The 21,416-nt window shown below is 31.9% G+C and overlaps 1 protein-coding gene across 4 annotated transcripts in view; it reads right to left on the reverse strand.

The window, feature by feature from the left end:
- The window catches only part of LOC114332799 (PDZ and LIM domain protein Zasp), a 252,434-nt gene extending 234,959 nt beyond the window's left edge, over positions 1–17,475 (reverse strand). For all 4 annotated transcript variants that reach the window (XM_050645685.1, XM_050645672.1, XM_050645694.1 and 1 more), the window contains exon 1: positions 17,201–17,475. In XM_050645685.1, the coding sequence (XP_050501642.1) occupies positions 17,201–17,305 (105 nt within the window). In that variant the 5' untranslated portion in view covers positions 17,306–17,475. The remainder of the gene's footprint in view (positions 1–17,200) is intronic.
- Between the last annotated feature and the right edge of the window lie 3,941 nt (positions 17,476–21,416).

Raw genomic sequence — 21,416 nt, forward strand, 5'->3', positions numbered from 1 at the left:
TTGAAATATTATGAAAAACTGAAAAAATCTGTGTATGTATGAAGTTTGGAGACCTAGTAGAACCAGAGTCGTAGCTAATGAAGTTCCAAGATACGGGGTTTTGAGATTTCTCTTATAAAGTGAAGATTTATTGATTGCTCTAAAACCGGTTGAGATATGCAATGAGATTTGGTGGGTTTTAAGAGGTAGTTATTACGCATTTGTTGACAGACTTACTATTAAGAATTTTATATTCACCATTGGCGCGAATACGGGTACTAGTCTGAATTAAAAAAAAAATAGTACGCCACTGAGGTATTTCAAATTAAAAATTATTTTTGAGTTACTTATTTAATTTGTGACAGAAAATATATCTTCCTTTTTTTTTCATACGATGCCTTTTTCATAAAAAAAAATAAAATACTTATATCAATGCTTAAACAGTATTCGACATGTTTCAATATTATGGTTTTTTAAAGATTACTTGTGCTAAAAGTTTTTAAAAATTGGACTTTCTGGAGGTCTTTGATTTTTAAAGCATGCGATTCAAAGAGCTTAGAAAACTGCTTCTCACACTTACGTACAAACTTAAAATATAAATATCTCACTCAGTTTTTATCAAAGAGACATTGAAAAAACTGAAAAGGTTTCAGTATGAAAAATACTACATTTTAGTATTGATATATATTTTTCAAATTTCTTTTAGTTTTCAAGTAATTTTGAAAAAATGGAAAACATTTATAACATATCAAAAAATAATTTAATACTAAATTGAAATTTTTTCCAAACCTAAGCTCTTTAAACTAGTTAAAATCTCAGAACACGTAGTCAGTTTATAAATAAACCTAACTGTGTATGGAATAATGTTAATTTTTATTTTTGTGGAAAATTCACCAATTTAAGTAATTATTGTTTTGTTTTTTCAACGACATAATCGTTTTTTTTTTCAACGACATAATCGTTTTGTTTTTGTAATAACTCGGCCATTTTTTATCCAAATCACTTTTGTCGGAGCACCTTTTAAAGGTATCAGTAATATCTTTAAAAGACGTTTCCATAATTCTTTTCTAAAAATCTCTATTTCTTGCGTTGTATAATGATAAAATGTTTGATTCAAGGTTAATTCGAAAAAATCCCGATTTTAAGTAGACTGTAAAGGTTGTGTTATTGCTATAATAATTTAAACAACACCACTCCATTCATTAATTTAAAAGGTTTATTTTTGACTGTAATAACTTTTTCGTAAAAATGGATAATTTTAGAGTCATTTTTGAAAATCCACTCAAAAACATGCATTTTTCATGTAGGAAATCATTAATTTCGATCGTGAGTAACTTCCTAAATATCAATTTACCGAAAAAGTCGTATATAAGATTTTTTACTCAGAATTAAAATATCTATCAATTTCCGAGGTTAGTTCGAGGTTAAATATTTCCATCCCCAGAGCAAAAGCACACATCGGCACAATATCACTTTTTTTCTTTGACATATTATGTATATGTATGCCAAATTTCAAGTCAATCCAAGTGGTTCTTTAAAATTTACCGCAAAAACCGTCAAAGGATGTACTATTTAACAAATCAGAAGGGTGCCGGGCGAACTGTTTGAGCAGAAATTGTCCAAACAATGTGGCATTGTTTTTAAACAAATTCAAAAGAACCTTGTTGCCCCGGAAAATATTTTTTTAGATTTATGAATCATTCTAAACACAAAAGATCTCTTTTTATTTTTCTCAAAAGTTGATGGTTTTCGAGTTATATGCGATTTAAAATCTGAAAAATGCGAAAATACGCATTTTTGGGACTTGAAAATTCATGTAAATTCTTATCTTTGAGGTTGCCAAGTGCCTAAACTAAAGTTTAAACATTCAATTTCAAGATTCTATTGCTCTGATGTTTGGGATAAAGGGCTCCTCCCAATTTCACAACAATAATATTTTGATACCTTCTGGACCAAAAAAATCGGCTTTTTTTATTGGTGCATACGGTTTAAGTCTACAACAGTTGTAGACTTAAACCGTATGTACCAATAAAAAGAGCCTATTTTTTGGTCCAGAAGGTATCAAAATATTATTGTTGTGAAATTCTGACTTAAGCCCTTAATCCCAAACATCAGAGAATGAGTAATGGGGGCTAATGTCAATATAGGTCGTTGGTTTTTATTATTGTTACTTATGGGCATCCACTCGAATTTTAAGCCGCTGCGCGAGGCACTATATGGTGCGTCTCTGTTTCACTTATACATATTATACGTACTTATGCAAAAAGTTATTAAATGCGGCAATAATGTAGTGTGACAGAGACGCACCATATAGTGCCCCGCACGGCTTGTAACTTTAACACTGACAACTTTTGAGAAAAATGAAAAGAGACCTTTTTTGTTTTAGTATGATATTTTAGTATGATCCAAATAATGGCATAACCCAGACATAAAGTGAAAGTTATCCTCCAACACCAAATTGTTCTATATGGTCCACATAATGTTCAGAAAAAAGTCACATCATTTTGAGCGTCGGGTTTGGGGGGGAGAGGGGGGAGAAATCGGTAAATTCGTAGTTTTTTTAGGTTTTTCGTCAGTATTTCTAAAACTATGCGGTTTAGCATGAACAACCTTCTATACAAAAGTGTTCTACATTAAATTTGCAATAAAAAAGGTCCGAAAAAAGGCCTAACCCAGACATCTAAAGTAGAAGTTTTCCTCCAACACCAAATTGTTCTATATGGTCCACATATTGTTCAGTAAAAAGTTACACCATTTTGAGCGTCCGGTTTGGGGGGGAGATGGGGGAGAAGTCGGTAAATTAGTAGTTTTTTATGTTTTTCGTCAATATTTGTAAAACTATGCTTTAGCGTAAACAATCGTCTGTATAAGAATGTTCTACATAAAATTTAAAACAAAAAAGGTCCTATACATAATTGTTATAAAATCAACGGTTCCAGAGTTACGGAGGGTGAAAAGTGGAGGTTTTCGATACTTTTTATATTATCTGGGCAATTGATGATGATTTTGGGTGGTGAGTTTGACGTTTCTTCAAGGGCTAACATATCATCGGCCACTGAAATAACAAATTTTATTTACAAAACACAATCCCGTTAAAGAACATTTCTATAAATTGCCCAAAGAATATAAAAAGTATCGAAAACCTCCACTTTTTACCCTTCGTAACTCTGGAACCGTTGATTTTATAACAATTATGTATAGGAACTTTTTTGTTTTAAATTTCACGTAGAACATTTTTGTATAGAACATTGTTTTTGCTAAAGCATAGTTTTAGAAATATTGACGAAAAACGTAAAAAAACTACTAATTTACCGACTTTTCCCCCATCTCCCCCCCAAACCGGACGCTCAAAATGGTGTAACTTTTTTCTGAACAATATGTGGACCATATAGAACAATTTGGTGTTGAAGGAAAACTTTTACTTTGGATGTCTGGTTTAGGCCTTTTTTGGACCAATTATACTATACTACCTCCGTAACTTTTGAACCGTTCATTTTAGAAGCACCCTGGTACATCCGTAATGACGATATCCACAAGGATCTACGAAATGGAGCCCGTCGACAAAGAAATCCGAAAACACGCAGAAAGTCATGAAAAAAGACTTCTTCTCCACGAAAATATTGAGGCCATCCAGCTCCTGGACAACTCAAACCAGAAAAGAAGACTGAAGAGGACCAAACCTCACGAGTTGGTGTAGTGTGCGACAAAGCTAATAGCGGAGCATTGCGCGACTAGTGTGCAAGTAACGTGTTGGTGTAGTGCGTGATAAAGTGAAAAGCAGAGCTTTGTGTGATAGTGCGCAATCAAAAAGTGCGCCAGTAATAATAAAGACAACTAAGAAGACATCAAAGGGTGACTCTTAGATATTAAGTAGTTAGTAAGATAGGATAGATAAAAAGTTACTCATTGGTCAAAGACCAGATTGTAGTACTTAGCAAATAAAAAAAAAAAAATTTAGAAGGATTATGCATAGGACCTTTTTTATTTCAATTTAATGTAGAAAATTTTTGTATAGAAGGTTATTTATGCTAAACCGCATAGTTTTAGAAATATTGACGAAAACCGTAAAAAACTACGAATTTACCGATTTCTCCCCCCTCTCCCCCCCCAACCCGACGCTCAAAATGGTGTGACTTTTTTCTGAACACTATGTGGACCATATAGAACAATTTGGTGTTGGAGGATAACTTTCATTTTGGATGTCTGGGTTTGGGTCTAGTTATACCATACTATTTAGAATGACCCATAAAATCTAAACAAAATATTTTCCTGGGCAAAAAAGGTGATCTTTTAATTTTGTTTAAAAACAATGCAACATTGTTTGGAACATTTCTGCCGAAAATTTCGCCCGGCAAACTTCTGATTTGTCTAAAGGGGACATTTTTGAACAGGAATCCGCAAAGAAACCGAACCAGAATTTTTTTTATAGATGCGGGACGACCTCACAACATGGACTATGTTGTGCATTTCCAGAGACGGTGAAATCAAAATTTAAAACAAAGAAATAGGGTGGTTGTTTCTTAATTATTCCTATTCTTCTAGTTGAAGTAACCATAAATTAATGTAAAAATCAATATAAGCAGAAGAATTATGTAATTAAACAGAAATAAGTAATAAATAATAAAATAAAACTGGAAAGTTAAAATAAAAAAAACAAAATTAAACAAACAAAAATAAAGAAAATATGTGTTAATGATTAAATACCCACAACTGAGATATAATAAGAAGCAACTCATAAACATTTTTGTTATCATTAAGACACGAGGAGAATGTTATTAAAATATTCGAAATTTCTGACATATCAGGAGTTTGAATTCTTTCGCTAAGAAAATCGAGACTTTAGTACAATGCAAAAAATGCGAAACCAATAGCCTCATGCAAAAATACTCCGCATGGAACCACGTTGCTGTAGAGGTACTGGTAAGCGCCTAGCAAATAATTGTAAAAAGTTTTTAAAAAATTAAACACTTTTCAAAAACACTTTTTTTCGAATGTTTTCGAAAAGGAAAAAGAAAATTGGAAGTTTCAAGGCAGAAAGTGAACAAGGTCTGCACAAACGAATCAGAAAATGAGGTACCTATACCTAAGTGTAGTGTAAATAAAAATAGTTAACAACATAATATCAAGACACTAAGTTATATATTTCGATCAGGAGTAAACAACTTATGAAATTATAAAAAACTAGATTAAATTTAAGAGGCTACAGTAGCGATCAACAGGTAGCAACAAACGCGTTCCAAGATTGCGGCTGTAATTTTGAATATTTTGTCGAGATATTTGGCACACATATTCGTAATATAATAAAGAATGGCGGTACAGAGCCCAAATTGAGAAATATATTAGTATGTGGAAATTACTCTGTAATTAAATAGAATATTAAAACAACGAGCCTGTACCGCCATTAAGAAGAACAAAAAAATTAACTTTCTTCAAATAAACTTTTTTATCCCATGCCTAGATTTTGTGTAATCTTGGAACTACTAAAATTTTTTATTTCTAACAAGAAATCGAACATATTATAACTAATAACTAATTAGGCAACATAGAGAAATTATCACTGTCATTTTGACAAACCTGCTTCAGATTTTCTCTAATCTGTTCTGTCATCTTTATCGATATCTGTTCAGTGCCAGTAGTGTGTTAATTTAAGAATTCGGTATTGTTGTTTCATAGGAAAGTAGTGTTTATTGATAGTTAATTTATTATATTTTTGTTGTTATTGTATAAGTTGTTGGCCTCTTTGAAAGAATAGATTGTTGTTAATTGTGAGTTTTAGTTATAATATGTAGGTAGGTAAGTATATTTTACGTAAAAATATTTCGAATTCTAATGCGAGTATATAAAGTTTTAGGAGGATTTTTTATTCTAAAAGTATTATCAATAGTTTAACAAAATGGGAAAATTTAATCAAACGAAAAATAAAGCGAATCCTTCCAAGAAAAAGTCCATTAAAAACCGTGCCAAAATTATGAGAACATCGAAATTGGAGCCACCACAAATTTTAATAATGTAAGTACATACCTATAGAAGTAATCTACTGTTGTCATAAATAAGAAAAGTGTGAAAAGTTGTTTTCCACCTATCTCTACCGAAAGTATACTTTTCCGGACCTGATTGTAGGGAGCAAAGTTGTACTTTTCCTCCCTAGGGAGGAAAAGTAAAAGTGACGTCATGGTATTTCATTCATGAAATATAACTTATTGACGCCCTGTACAATATCTATTTTCTATTACGTAAGTATCTATACATTTTAACGTTTATTTATAAAACACCCTGTATTTTGCAGAATGGTAAAAAACAGTAAATTGTTATTTTGATTAACAATGTTTACATTAATAATTTGACTTATATTTGACAAATGATAGTTATATTGTACCTACTTGTTAGTTTTAGTTTTAATAAATTTTGTTGGTTAGTTACATAAATAAATTAAGTAAAAATGAAAAAATGACTTGTTATTAATTTAAGGAAGGTGGAAAAACCATATGTATAACATGGGAGTAAAGTGCCTTTTCCTCCCTTAAATGATTACTGCTCTCCGCTACGCGTCGGGCAGTAAACTTCATTCTCGGGAGGAAAAGTAGCACTTTCCTCCCTTGTTATACAAATAGCTATTCCCATGAAAATGAAATTCGTAATAAATCTATGTTTAGGTACAGAAATCCTGACTACAGTACAAATGCCAATTTTTTTTAGGTAGATATTCATAGTCCTGTCGCCAGGGGGGTACAACGGCCTCCTTTATTCAGATGGACTTACCCAAGTTTTTTTTATGTATTTTGACCCGTAGACCACGAATTTTTTGGGTAACAGTTGATCCGGATGTCGATAAGATTGTCATAAACAAAGAACTTGAGGAATTACATAACAGCGATTTCTCGCAAAACAAAACATTTTTTTGTTGTATTTGTATAAGCAAAAAATGTTCTGACAAGCTTTTCGTAGGATGCATAGTTTTCGAGATAAACGCGGTTGAACTTAAAATCGAAAAATTGCAATTTTTGAACCCGAATAACTGTTGATTAAAAAATAAAATAGCAATTCTACTTACAGCATTTCAAAGTTCAAGTCAAATTATATCGGTTTTGATTATTTGCATTGCTAAAAATTAATTTTTTTATTGTTAAACAAAGCTATAAACACATCGCTTCACAACGAAATTATTATTTATTATTATTATTTCGTGCAAATACCTATGTTAACATAAAATTTTCACCCATTTTGGTTTATTTTTATAAATATTTATTTACTAATAACAAAATTGTTTTCTATTACTTCCATTTAGCGCGCCTACGAGTTAAATTGTCAAAATATTAATCTTAGATAATGTCAAAGATTATCACTGTTACCAAAGTTTCGCAGACCTTACGAAAAAAGGTATGATACCATCTCCCGAAGTTGTTACCTGTTGATCGCTACTGTTTGCTCTTAAGATGGGAAACTGAATTAAATAGAATATTTCAAGTAAAATATACGGAGCATAGAGTTAGAAAGAAATTTTAATAACAACTTGGCTTCCTGCATTTTTGTAACTTTCTAAAAAAAATTAGAAAAATATATGCCAAAATAGTTTGTATTAAAATAATAGATACTTGGCTAGTATAAAAATATAATTAGGTTGTTTCGAAATAGATAGATACCTCTTTAACTAATCGTAGTTTTATTATTAAACATTAAAACCTAATATTTTCTACTGCACTATGATAACATTCCTGAGATAAGTAAAACTTAAATATTCCATGATTTTTCCTAAACTTTCTAAGTATGTAATTCAAATGTATAATATGCTTTGACTTGAACCTTCCTTCTCGGTATCTGGTGGTCAGATAAGTAAGCATCCTTCACTAACTAGAACATTACAATCTCATAAAAAAAACATTAGTTCTAGAAAGTCTAACTTTTTTGTTATTTTAGTCATACATGTCAAATTTTAGCGCGATGCGACCAACCATTAGTATATTTTTGACAACTGCATAAAGCTGATTGTATTTGGAAAAATGTCACATAGGATGAAAAACGATTTTCGAGCTCTCATTAAACATTATTATTCGAGAAATGAAACCAGCAATGAAACAACAAATGAAACAAAAAAACTTAATAAATATTATCGAAACTATTTTCAATGGGAAATAAGCCACAATTTTGCCAAAAAATGATTTTATTAACGTTTCGACGCCCAAGTCGGGTATCGTTGTCAAAATACAAAATAATAAAATAATGAAATAAATGATTAAATGTTAATAAAATCATTTTTTTGGTAAAATTGTGGCTTGTTTCTCATTGAAAATATTATGTAGTTGATTATAAAAATACCACAAGGAAATAGCTTCAGAACAACATTAAATATTATGGGACTAATGCTCCTTTAGACTATATTTAGTTATATTTTGGTTCCGTGAATTTAGTTGTGGTTATAGTTGGATGACCGACGTACTGGACTGTCCTCCAATGTAGTTAAACCGTAAAAAGCGAAGAAAGTCCATGGTTTTAACTGAACGTTAGATGAAGACGTTTGAATTACCAGAAGCAACATTAATTAGTAATGAACGCACTAGTCGATTGGTGCAGCGTTTGCTGACCATTGACCAAAAACTTGATCGTGTGACACTTGACACTTCTCAGCAGTTTTTGGACCTTATGAAGCGAAATCCGTTAGACTTTTGGCATCATTTGGTAATCTTTCATGAAACCTGAATCGAATACTATACACCAAAGAACAGAACGAATACTCTGAAGCCGTATAGGGCCGCAGTCGGTCGGACAAGTTATGGCCACTGTATTTTAGTAAATTGTACTTGTTATTTGTTATTAATATGATTTGATTTGATATTTTGATTTTATTATTTGTCTTTTGACTGTATGTAAGCTTTGTCCATAAAATTGTAAAAATTTTCAGTGACAATAAAGCATATTCTATTCTATTCCATTCTATTTTGATATTGCAAAGGTATAGCTTTAATTGACTATCTTAAAAAAGGTAAAACTATCAATAACCATTATTACTTAACACGGAACTTACTTATAAATGGCCCCATATGCAGAAGACAAAAATTGTTGTTTCTCTAAGACAAAAATGTAATGGTCCATGATAATGTTAGTGGTCTAGAGTCTAGGCTACGGTAATAGTAGAAACTTTTCCCAATACTCTAAGCAATTTTTATTTTTTAGACTAATCTAAGCTGAAGAATTTTAATTAGTTTGACGGTTTTTCTAAGAACAAACATCACTTTTAACACATTTTACTTGTCAGAAAATGCAAACGTGTGAGCCAACCAATTAAACAGACTTGGTATGGTTCTTTTCATGAGGATTTTTCAGTACGTCACAAATGATAGAAAAAAAAGGTAAGTCCGCGATAAAATACATTTATAACATTTATTCTAACATGACATTTTAGTTAAATCTGACAATTGTCAAATTTTATTTGCAATTGGGGATAAAAACAAATCAATTGTCTTATTGCATTTATAAAATGGTATTTTCTTTGATTTGTATATAGTCTTATAAATTGTACAGATTATATTCCTAGATACCTATATTATATAATTAGTAAATAAATTTTTTTCTATTATAGCGCCATCTATCGACAACTAGAATAATTACCAAAGTAATCACCGACGACGTGCCTTTTTTTCTGTCATATACAATTTAATGCGTTAGAAAGAAATCGAAAAACTGTGACGCACTGAAAAATGCTCATGAGAAAAAGCATATCAACAAATTTAATCTTGCAAATTTTAAGATGTATTTTAATAAAAAAATTTATTTTCTTTGATATTATATTTTAAGGAAAAACTTGTTGGTTTATTTGGTAGATCTCTTGCCATATTTCAGCCATTAGGTATGAGAAATATGTTAGGTATGTAGAAATGTACTTGAATAGGTAAATGTACTTATTGATTTCTAAAATTATAAACAAATGGGAAAAAATTTTAGGGGTAGGTTTATTAAACGTTTATCTTTGTTTCAGAAAAAACCGATAAACATTGTTTTGTTATTTGTTATTACTGAATAAGTTACGAAAAGTCGGGCAACAATTTGCGGGTCAACTCTGTAAACAAGCTTTACCAATTACGAACATGGCCAACTTAAAAAATATAAATCTCTCGAACAAAAAAAATGTTGAATCCACTTTACACTTAGTCACCACATATTTTAAAGAAGATATGAAAAAAATTGATTAAACGGATAAACTGTAAACATAACTCATAATACAATACGAGTTAATTTAATTTGTATATTTTCTTGACATTTTAGTTACATATTAATCAATTTAAATGGCACATCCAAAATAGTTGTTTTGTATCTATATGCACTAAAACCATTGAATAGATTATGAAAGTTTTTTCTTAATTCATGTTCATGTCGAACATACATTGTGAGGTTTGTATTTTGATACAAAATGTATTATTAAACATAAATCTAAACATGTTACAGTTATTTTTCCGGAACGTTTAATTTTCATTAAATTATTTTTTATAAATATACTAACATGGTCTGAAAAGCTCTTGGCCTGATAGGCAAAACGACAATCAATTATGCTTTAAAAGGAATGTTAGTTTTCAGCATAATGTGTTGTGACCCCATATCAAAACTCTTCATCCAGAGGTGCTCCAACGTTCTTACTTATCTCGGTAGTGTTTCCATGGAAATAATAGAGAGTACTCAGAACACTAAAGAATATGGACAAATACACTTCTTTCCAGTTGCCAAAACATATATTAGCAGGTGCATTATCCTGGTTTTTAAAATATTTTTTTTTTAGTTTTTAGACAGTCCTTTTTTACGAATGTTTCCATCCAGTTTCACTACAAGTTAAGAGTAGTATTATGTACTTAACCATACCATATACTTTGTCGATGATTTCAGTGTTTGTACATTCTGAAGGTAAGCCTTCAAGGAAAAGTATTCGGAAACCTAGGAATTGGGAGAAGAAGAATATCATGGTTAAAAAACCTGAGGAAATGGTTCTCCACAACAACTAATCTATTTAAAGCATCAGTTAATAAAATAATTATAGCCAGAATGATCGTCAATATTCGAAACGGTAAGGTACCAAAAGAAGAAGAAGAAGTACATTCTTCAGATGGATAGTCTTTGACATATTCACGGCCATGTTTAAAGTCGATCGCTAATTGTTACGCGCTGCAAATTTACAAAAAACAGTGACCATACGCATTTACAAGATGCAAATGAATTCTGCAAAGAGACCCTTAATAAGAAGCTTATAGATAGAACATAGGATATACAACATAGAACATAGCCTACAGAGCTTCCCAAACATATAGCACCCCATATCATATTGCTTGGTTGTCTTGCTGAAAACCTAGATTCATCACTGAGGCAGACAAAACTCCATTCTGGTATGGTGTGGTGTCAAAGGTAACACCGAAAGCGGACGGTAAGCTCTCAGTCTCATTCCAAGTAAACTTTTTATTAAATGTTCTTCTTGAGACTACCCTTCCCGTAGCTGCAAATAAATCATGTCTTACTCGATACACTGTCCCGTCTATTTCTGAGAGTAAGAAGTCTAAGATGGTGCAAACCACAGCCTTACCATAGTCTAGAACGTCCAGACCCTCCACGACGCCGATAAGTCTCATCAATGGACTACCTTCTCTAAATTCTTAACACCCAAAACAAATAAAACAATAATTTAGGATAATAGGTAGGTACTGACAAATATTTTAGGAATATTTTAAGAAACCATAATAGAGTAGATTGATTACGAAAGATATCATTTCCACTTTAACATCAAGAAAAAAGGTATTGGAAAGCTCAGAAATAATCTCTATTTATTTATTTAGTCCCAATACGTTGGGATAAGATAATAGAAATATTTGTAACGTGAATAAGATTGAACCACAAGGTACCCCTTACCTCTTAAAATTTGTAAATTGTGTTATCTTTTTACTGGTGTGGCGATAAATAAACTATTTGAACTTCTAATGGTGGTTTTATCAACGTTTTTTCATTGGCTCTGGCTCTATCTTGCTAATTAACGAAATAAAAACGTGGAGAATATTTGCCTGTGGCATCTTATTATTGGAAGTTAATCGAATTTAAAAATTATTATTAATTTATTTTATATTTTTTTCCTCTAGATCTGAAGTCATTTTCATGATGTAGGTATTCTTAAAAAACTGACCCACATTCTGTTCCTGCTTCAGAAACAAAAAATGACAACCACTTTTTTTTGTTTTGTTGTAGAAACAAAAATATTATAGTAGGGGAGCGAAGTATGCTAAATGTGTAGTCACTCGAGCGCTTTGGGGATCTATTGGGTTGTGAAGAGTAGGTCCTAAAACCAAAAAAAGTTAAGTAAAATTTTCCATTTTAGTGGAACTTTCCATTTTTAATTTAATTTTCCATCTCTAACAATCGTTTTGTTAGATTATAGCGCCATCTATCCATAATTCGAAAAAATGTTTCGAATAAAAGTTGCTTATTTTTACGTAAAGAATCCAAATCTGGAATCAAAATTTAGGGCTCCTATTTAAGATTTTTAATGTAACCCCCCACCCCACCTGCGTGGGGGTCGTTTTTGGTACCATTCGATAGATTTTTCAAAAATATTGATTAGGTGTATTTTGCAGTTTTTCGATCTAATGTTTATTTTGCGAAATATCGCGGGATTTGTATTTAAAATTTTAAATTTACCCCCCACCCCTCTCCGTGGGGGTCATGTTTGGTATCACTCGATAATTTTTTAAAAAATATTGAACACGTATTTTTAGTTTTTCGATCTAACTTTCATTTCGCGAATTATTCGCTTTTTTTTTGTGAAACTTTTTAACTCACCCATTTTCTTACGCCTCGCTCAAATCGTCAGATTTTTGAAATATACACTCTTTTGTACGTACTTAACTTACCTTATCTTAATCTGACAATTTCGAGTATTTTTAAGGATAGATTTTTTTCGGGCCCCCCTTAACGAATGCCCCTGTGTTAAGAGCCAATATATGGTAGAGGTACATCTGCAGGGCACCAGGTTTCTCCCCATATGATAATCTGGCGCGCTCGAGTAACTGCAAAATCCCCGCTTGGGCTCCCCTACCATTAGTTTTAGCTCTCTATTTTAATTATTCATAACCTTCAACTGACCTGAGGAAGTGACATGATATTTTTTGATCATTTTGATTTTTAATTTTGATCATACTATAATAAAAATATCGAAGAAATGAAAATTGATGTATGTAGTGATGAACGACTAATATTTGTTGAATTTTGACTTTCTGTTAGTTCCCTTTATGATAAAATAGTGCTTAATTCTAATATTTCTGTGATGTTTTAAATTATTCTGTTTTGTCTTCGACTGTTTGTTGTTTCTGGCTATCAAAGTTTCACATTATTTAGGCTTACTTTCCTTTAAAATCTACAGAGACGTAATAGTTTAAGAGCTAGTGAACCCTCCGACTAACGGTCTTCCTGTAAGGCTAGAAATTTCTATAGTGATAATTCATAGCACACCAAGGCTAAAAACCATGACCTGGCAGGCATCAGTCCTGCACGTGTATCTACAAGGTGAATCGAAAAGTGCATTGTTTAGGGGTAAAATAAACTTCCTCCTTTAAGCTTTAAATTTAAGTATGTGTTTGAGTAAGTCATTTAGAAGAAATGTGTACAATGACAGGCGATTCTGAACAGCATAAGACCTTGCCAGGCGAGGGGAAAGATTAGGAGTTTTTCCTAAAATTATTTTTTTGTATCGAATAAAGTTTTTTTAGGTTTTTTGAATCATTCCAAACAGAAAAGGTCTTTAGTGATTTTTCTCTTAGGTTAATAGTTTTGTTATTTAAGCGATTAAAAATTTTGAAAATTGCGAAATCGGCCATTTTTAACCCTAAATCGGACATTTTACTAAAAATTTCAATGTTGCCAAGGTAGGCAGATATTCTTTAAATATTGATTGATGAAATCCCAAAGAGTTTTTTGCAATACAATATCGAAAACCCCTTTGTTTTTTAATTTCTAATCAAGCGGACCCGACACTGTACTATAAGTGAGGACGTTTGAGTTTGCATAAATTCATTATCTCGAGAATGGGCAAATTTGAAGAGAAATCCTCAGACAGGTCGATTTTTATTCTTAAATTACGACTTTTTGGCATATATATATAATACTAGTGACGTCATCCATCTGGGCATGATGACGTAATCGATGATTTTTTAAATAAGAGTAGGGGTTGTGTGATAGCTCATTTGAAAGGTTATTTAATTTTCTATTCAGTAATATAAACATTAACAATTATTTATACAGGGTGTACAAAAAAAATTTTATTAAATTAATTTAGACAAAAATAAAAAAAAAAATTATACACCCTGTATAAATAATTATGTTACAGTTTATATTACTGAATAGAAAATTAAATAACCTTTCAAATGAGCTATCACACAACCCCTACTATTATTTAAAAAAATCATCGATTACGTCATCACGCCCAGATGGATGACGTCACTAGTATTATATACATGCCAAAAAGTCCTAATTTAAGAATAAAAATCTAATCTAATGATAAAAACCCCTAATCTTTCCTCTCGCCTGGCAAGGTATTATGCTGTTCAGAATCGCCTGTCATTGTACACATTTCTTTTAAATGACTTACTCAAACACATACTTAAATTTAAACTTTACAGAAGAAAGTTTATTTTTCTCCTAAATTATGCACTTTTAGATTCACCTGGTAGATACACGTGCACGGCTGAGGCCTGCCAGGTCATGGTTTTTAGCCTTAGTGTGCTATGAATTATCACTATACAAATTTCTAGCCTTACAGGAAGACCGTTAGTCGGAGGGTTCACTAGCTCTTAGACTATAAGTACCTACTATATAATTTTCTTTTTGCATTCTTATCAAAAATAAACAAACATGTTCTACAAGTGAATGTTTTTATCTCTCAATTCATTTGTATCCCAAAAGAATTTTGGTTTTCCCAGAACAGTGATAACATTGGTTATAGATATAGTTAAATAATAAATTATGCTAAAATATATTTAATACATAAAATATCTACATCTATTATATGGAATATGACTTGAAGAAAATCTATTGTGTTTTGTTGTGCTTTTTTTATCTGCTATGGTAGTTTTTTTTATATTTTTAGGCAACACAGTCAAAATATATGCGATCATATAATTATACAGAGTGAGTCTGTAATTTGGAATAAATTCAATAGTTCAAATACTAATTGTTTTTTTGAAAAATGTTCAGACCTGTCAATTAGTATTTCAAATTTAATTTGTTTACATACAATTATATGTGTATGTTAACACCCTGTGTATACAGGGTGTTCTAATTTAGAGATATGACGTCATCGTTAATTTTCTTAAATGGCAACACTGTCATTTTGATAGCTATTTTGATAGGGTGTTTAAAGTTATAGGTACGTTATACATAACTACAAAGTATCAAATTTTTATTCCCTACCATCCATTTAAAAGATAATAAAAAATAACCAAGTTATGTCTGTAGTTTGGGATAAATTCAATATGTAGTTCAAATATTAACTGTTTTTTTAAAAAATGCTCAGACCTGTCGATTAGTATTTCAAGTCGAAATTTTTTACGTACAATAATAATATATACAGTGTGTAATAATTTAGAGATATGCCGTCATCGTTGATTTTCTTAAATGGCAACACTTTTATATTTTGATAGGGTGTGTAAATCTATACCTAACTGCAAAATATCAAATTTTTATTCCCTACCATTTACAAGATATGTCAAATCTCTAAATTGTGACATTATTATTGTATGTAAAAAATTTCGATTTGAAATACTAATCGACAGGTCCGAGCATTTTTCAAGAAAACAATTATTATTAGTAAGTATTTGAACTATTGAATTTATTACAAATTAAAGACATAACTGTTATTTTTTATTATCTTGTAAATGGTAGGGAATAAAAATTTGATATTTTGTAGTTATGTATAACTTTACACACAATATCAAAATAGCTATCAAAATGACAGTATTGCCATTTAAGAAAATCAACGATGACGTCATATCTCTAAGTTGGTACACCCTGTATACATTATTATTGTATGTACAAAATTTCGATTTGAAATACTAATCGACAGGTCTGAGCATTTTTCAAAAAAATCAATTAGTATTTGAACTGTTGAATTTACTCCAAATTACAGACTCACTCTGTATTTTGTTTACAATACATTGTTCAGTCATATTGGGTTGCGTCCCAAATATTCTGATAACAAAGAACCTTCGTAGGTTATGCTCAATATTTTAGCTTTTAACCCCCTATCTTTTACGCTATATTCGTATATTCAAATTAAATGTGATTATCATCATTATTTCATCCATTATTAGATTGAAGAGGGGTAGATTTTACATTGATAGATACATATTCTTGATAGATACCGTTTGTTATCGGCTAGTTTTAGTTGGCTTATTCAGGTGTTAGGTCCTTTGAGTACATTTATGCATTTTGTGAGTGTACATTTTCAATTATTTAGATATTTTTGGATACGTTTTGGTAGAATAGTTATACAAACTTAAGAAAAAATGTTCATAAATTAAGATTCAGAAAAAAGACGATCAGTAAAAAAAATCAGGAATTAATCAGAAAGAATAGAGAAAAACTTAACATGTTGAAGATTTAAAACAAAATGTACAAAAATAATGTAGATTAAAAAATAATAAGTGCAGAAAACAAGTGGTAGATGAATGAAAACAAAAACTGATGGAACTAGAAAACATAGGACAAAAAAAATCAAAAATCCTGAATAATAAAAATAATAGTCTTGCTTTTCACAGTTAAAAAGATCTAACTTTAAAAAAGGCGATAAATAATAATTTTAAATATTAAAGGGCTTAAGGTATACTTGTATGTAAACTAAATTAGTGCGAAAACACCCCCTTAATAAAAAAATAAATATATTTTACAAGAAGTTTCCTTAAACTTATATTTTATTATATTTTAAGCATTCTTTTAACATTTGGTAGGAATCCAGTAAAACCGCGTATTTTAAAACTGAACATATTATATTACCAACTGATCCCAAATTTCTATAATTAGATTTTATATGTCACTGATGAAACACCGCCGAAAAATTCGCAACATCCAAAAATAAATTTTACTTAAACGTCCAAATTATATAACAACCCCCTAAAGAAAGTGTATTAAATATATTTTACATACTCGTCTTTGTTTTAGACTAGCGAAGTATATTCATTCAAATAGTTTGTGTGTGTGAAGTACTTACTTTTTGTATGAGGAGAGGAGTACCAAAGTCCTTGCCCCCTTGCAACCTAAAGCCGAGGTTGGGGGAGCCTCCCTTGTTGAGGTGCACTGTGATCAAGGATGCCATGCTCACTTTTCAACTTTTTTCTCGAATTTCGCACTCGTAGTTATATCGGCGGGCGCGGTATATTTTAAAACAGGCTCTTATACAATTTGAGTCGGTGCGATTTACAGACACACGACGAAGCGATCCACCGCGGATTCGTAGTGGGGTTTGCTACGCAGATTATTAATAGTATAAGGTAGTGGTCGTTTTGTACTTGAGACGCTACGCGTCGAGACGTTTCGATGGATGGTAGCCCGTGGCCTTTTTGCAAGACTTAAGGTGGGAGATATAGGTCAGATTTTTTTCAAACATCTCTACTTTATTTCGAGTTATGTCAACAATTTGATTTAAATCTGTTATTCAGAGATACTGCGGTTATAAGCACATTTTTTTTGAGACATGAAATACCAATTTGCTTAATAAAAACTAAAGATTGGGAAAATAAGAGGAAAGACAGAGAAGACAATAAAAGAAAAAAAAATAAAGAACCTGGTGGAATACAGTTATGCGCATAATACATAGTAGACAAAGTAAGTAGTAGAAAAAGCAACAACAAAATAAAAGCACATAGCTACTATAATGAGAAACAATAATGAACCCGGAACAAAGAACAAAGAAGAAGAATTGACCTATACAGAAGTGAAAGATAAAATATGCAAACTAAAAACGGGAAAACAGCGGGAGACGACGGAATATGTGCAGAACTTATAAAATACAGAGGGGAGGCACTACACAGAAAGACTTATGAACTAATACAGGATATATGGAGTAAGGAAACAATGCCCGAAGAATGGAAAAAAGGAATTATAGTGACAATCCCAAAACAAGGAGACCACAGAATATGTAAAACTACAGAGCAATTAATTTGTTGAATGTAACATATAAAGTAATGACTGGTATAGAGACAGACTAACAATATACACAGAACAAAGCATAAGGGACTACCAGTACGGTTTTAGAAAAGGAATCTCCACGATAGATGCTACCATAGTAGCAACAGATAAAAGGACATTAAAGAAAACCTTCCAAGAAATAGAAAAAGAAGCCAAACTGAGAAAACTGGAAATAAATAAAAAGAACAAACTATATGAATGTAAGCAAGAAAAGAAAACACAACTGACAGAAATGATAATAGACGCACACAGCTTGGAAGAGGTTGAAACATTCAAATATTTGGGAGTATTAGTCGACAGAAGAAAAGAAAGTGTAGATATGAAAAGAAGAACCCAAGCGGGAAACAAAGATAAAAAAATTCAGAGATAAAAAGATAAGTCGAAACAAAATAATGAAAATCTACAAAACGACCATAAGACCAATAGTGCTATATGCTGTGGAGACATTCACATTAACAGCAAGAAAAGAATAGCTGAAAGTTTTTGAGAGAAAAATTATGAGAAAAATACTGGGACCAAAGAAAGAAAACGAAGAGGATGCAAGACAATGGATGAATCACGAAATACAAGAATGGATGGGTCAAGAGAACATAGTTAGAGCAATAAAAGCACAGAGATTTAGATGGTATAGACACATAGAGAGAAGAGCGAAGAACAATCCGTTAAGAGTTATAACGGAATGGATACCACCAGGTAGAAGAACTAGAGGCAGACCTAAACTGAGATGGAGACAAGTGGAAGAAGACTTAAGAAGTTTGGAAATTAGAAATATAGGTAGAAAATCAAAGAAAAAGAGAGAAGAATGGAGAAAGGTAGTGAAAACAGCGACGTCACACCAGCAACTATAAAACCAAACTCAGAATGGGATGATCCCCCAAAAAATAATCTTCAAGTGAAAACAGCTTCAGCTTCCTCGGGATAGTATAGCTTGCATATTATATATTATAAGGTAGTGGTCGTTTTGTATTTGAGACGCTACGCGTCAAGACGTTTTGATGGATGATGGCTCGTGGCCTTTTTGCAAGACTTAAGGTGGGAGATATAGATCAGATTTTTTCGAAACATCTCTACTTTATTACGAGTTATGTCAACAATTTGATTTAAATGTGTTATTCAGAGATACTGCAGTAAATTCAAAACGACTATAAGCCTACTTTTTTTGAGACATGAAATCTTTGCTTAATAAAAACGATAAATTCGTAAAATAAAAGGAAAGACAGAAAAGACAATAAAAGAAAAAAACGAACAACCTGGTGGAATACATCATCATCATTGGCTCTACAACCCATGGTGGGTCTTGGCCTGTTCCAGTATTAGCTTCCATTCCTTCCTATCCTTCGCCTTGGTTTTCCAATTTTCCTCATCCTCTTCTACTTACTCCATCCGGTCTCTGGCTATAAATGTGTTTTGACGGCTCCGCCTCATTCATTCTCTCTAAGTGACCTAGCCACCGCACCCTGTTTATTTTGATAGATCTATCAATACTAGGCTCACTATAAAGGTGGTAAAGTTCAAAATTATAGCGTCTACCAGTGGCGGCTCGTGATTTTTTCAATAGGGGAGGCTATACCTAACTGTAAATTATCTAGACAAATTTGCACTAGCAAAAAAAATCCGCCAAAAAAATCTAATTTAAGGCCCCATTTTTTGACCATTTTTTATTTACATTTTGTAATATCATAATTCATAATTATTTCATAACATCATATCATTTTAAAAATAGTTAGTATAATCGTAAAAGTGTATTACCAAAGTTTGTGTCGTTTATTTGTTAACAATTCTATCTCTGTAAGTAGATATGCATCTGCGAATGCAAAAACACGGTAAATTACCGATATTTTGCTTTGCATTACAGATATCGGAAAAAGTTATTTAAACAAGTTGTTCCAAATATTATTCTAATCCCACGTACCAAATTTCATCACAAAATTCGCACTTTTAGTTTTTTTATTATTTGTAGTCAGGATCCTAAAATCCGCAGAGGAGGCTGCTGGCCGAAAAATCTCACTTGCCCGATCTCCGGGCAGCGTGTGCGTCAAGCGATGTGCAGCTCTAAGGAGACGCGGAGCATTAGCAAGTGAGATTTTCCGGCCAGCAGCCTCCTCTGCGATTTTAGGATCCCGACTACAAATAATGAAAAAACTAAAAGTGCGAATTTTGTGCTGAAATCTGTTATGTGGGGTTAGAATATTATTTGGAACAACTTGTTCAAATAACTTTTTGCGATATCTCTAACGCGAAGCAAAGTAGCAAAGTAAAAAAAACAGTGTAGCGTGTGTAAAAAATTTATGGGGAGGCTAAGCCTCCCTTGCCTCCTCTGACCAGCCGCCACTGGCGTCTACGATATAATCCGTTTTCCTTCACGCCTTTAGAAACAGGTATGTCTGAGGACTTTATGTTCAAAACAGCCTAACCGTTCTACATCACTTTTTGTTATTGTCCACGTCTCTGACGCGTAAGTGAGGACGGGCTTGATTAGAGTTATCAATATTTTTGTTCTTTTTGTGACTATGTTTGATGTTAAAAGTTTCTTTAATCCATAATACACTCTATTTGCTAGATATATCGCCGCCGCCTACGAAAAGTATAAACCCGAAAAATGCCGTTAAGAGTAGAACTTTCAATGAACGCCGCGAAAAATATTATTTTCGATTAAATAAATGTGAACATTATAGTACCTAATAAAGTGTTAGCGAAAAAAATTATTTTTTAAGGAGTATCAGCAAAAAAATGTCATTTCTGTTTGTGGGTCCACGAAAATTATAATTACTAAAAAGTTCTCAGAAATAATTGTTTTCTTCCTCAGAAACAAAAACAGAAAGGGAAATAATTGTTTTCGTCGGCATCTATTATGAACTAAATCTTTTGTGGATCAGACCATCTTTTAGTAAAAACCAAATTTAGATGCAGAGTTAACAGGGAAAGAAACGAAAGACAACAAAGAACAAACAAACTGGACCTAGAAAAACTGAAGAGTCAGGAATGTAAAGAGAAGTTCGAACAAGAAGTCGCAAATGAGTTAAGGACGCTAGAACTGCCCTCCATAGAGGGCAAATGGACTAATATCAAAACAGCAGTACTGACAGCAGCAGCGTCCACCCTGGGAAACAAGAAAAAGGATAGAAGAGCAACATGGTTTGATGACGAGTGCAGACAAGTAATAGAGGAAAGAAATGAAGCACACAAGATGTACATAACAAGAAGAACACGGGAAAGACGAACATTATTTGAAGTCGCAA

Source organism: Diabrotica virgifera, chromosome 1 (genome assembly GCF_917563875.1).
Source record: "Diabrotica virgifera virgifera chromosome 1, PGI_DIABVI_V3a".
Lineage (NCBI taxonomy): Eukaryota > Metazoa > Arthropoda > Insecta > Coleoptera > Chrysomelidae > Diabrotica > Diabrotica virgifera.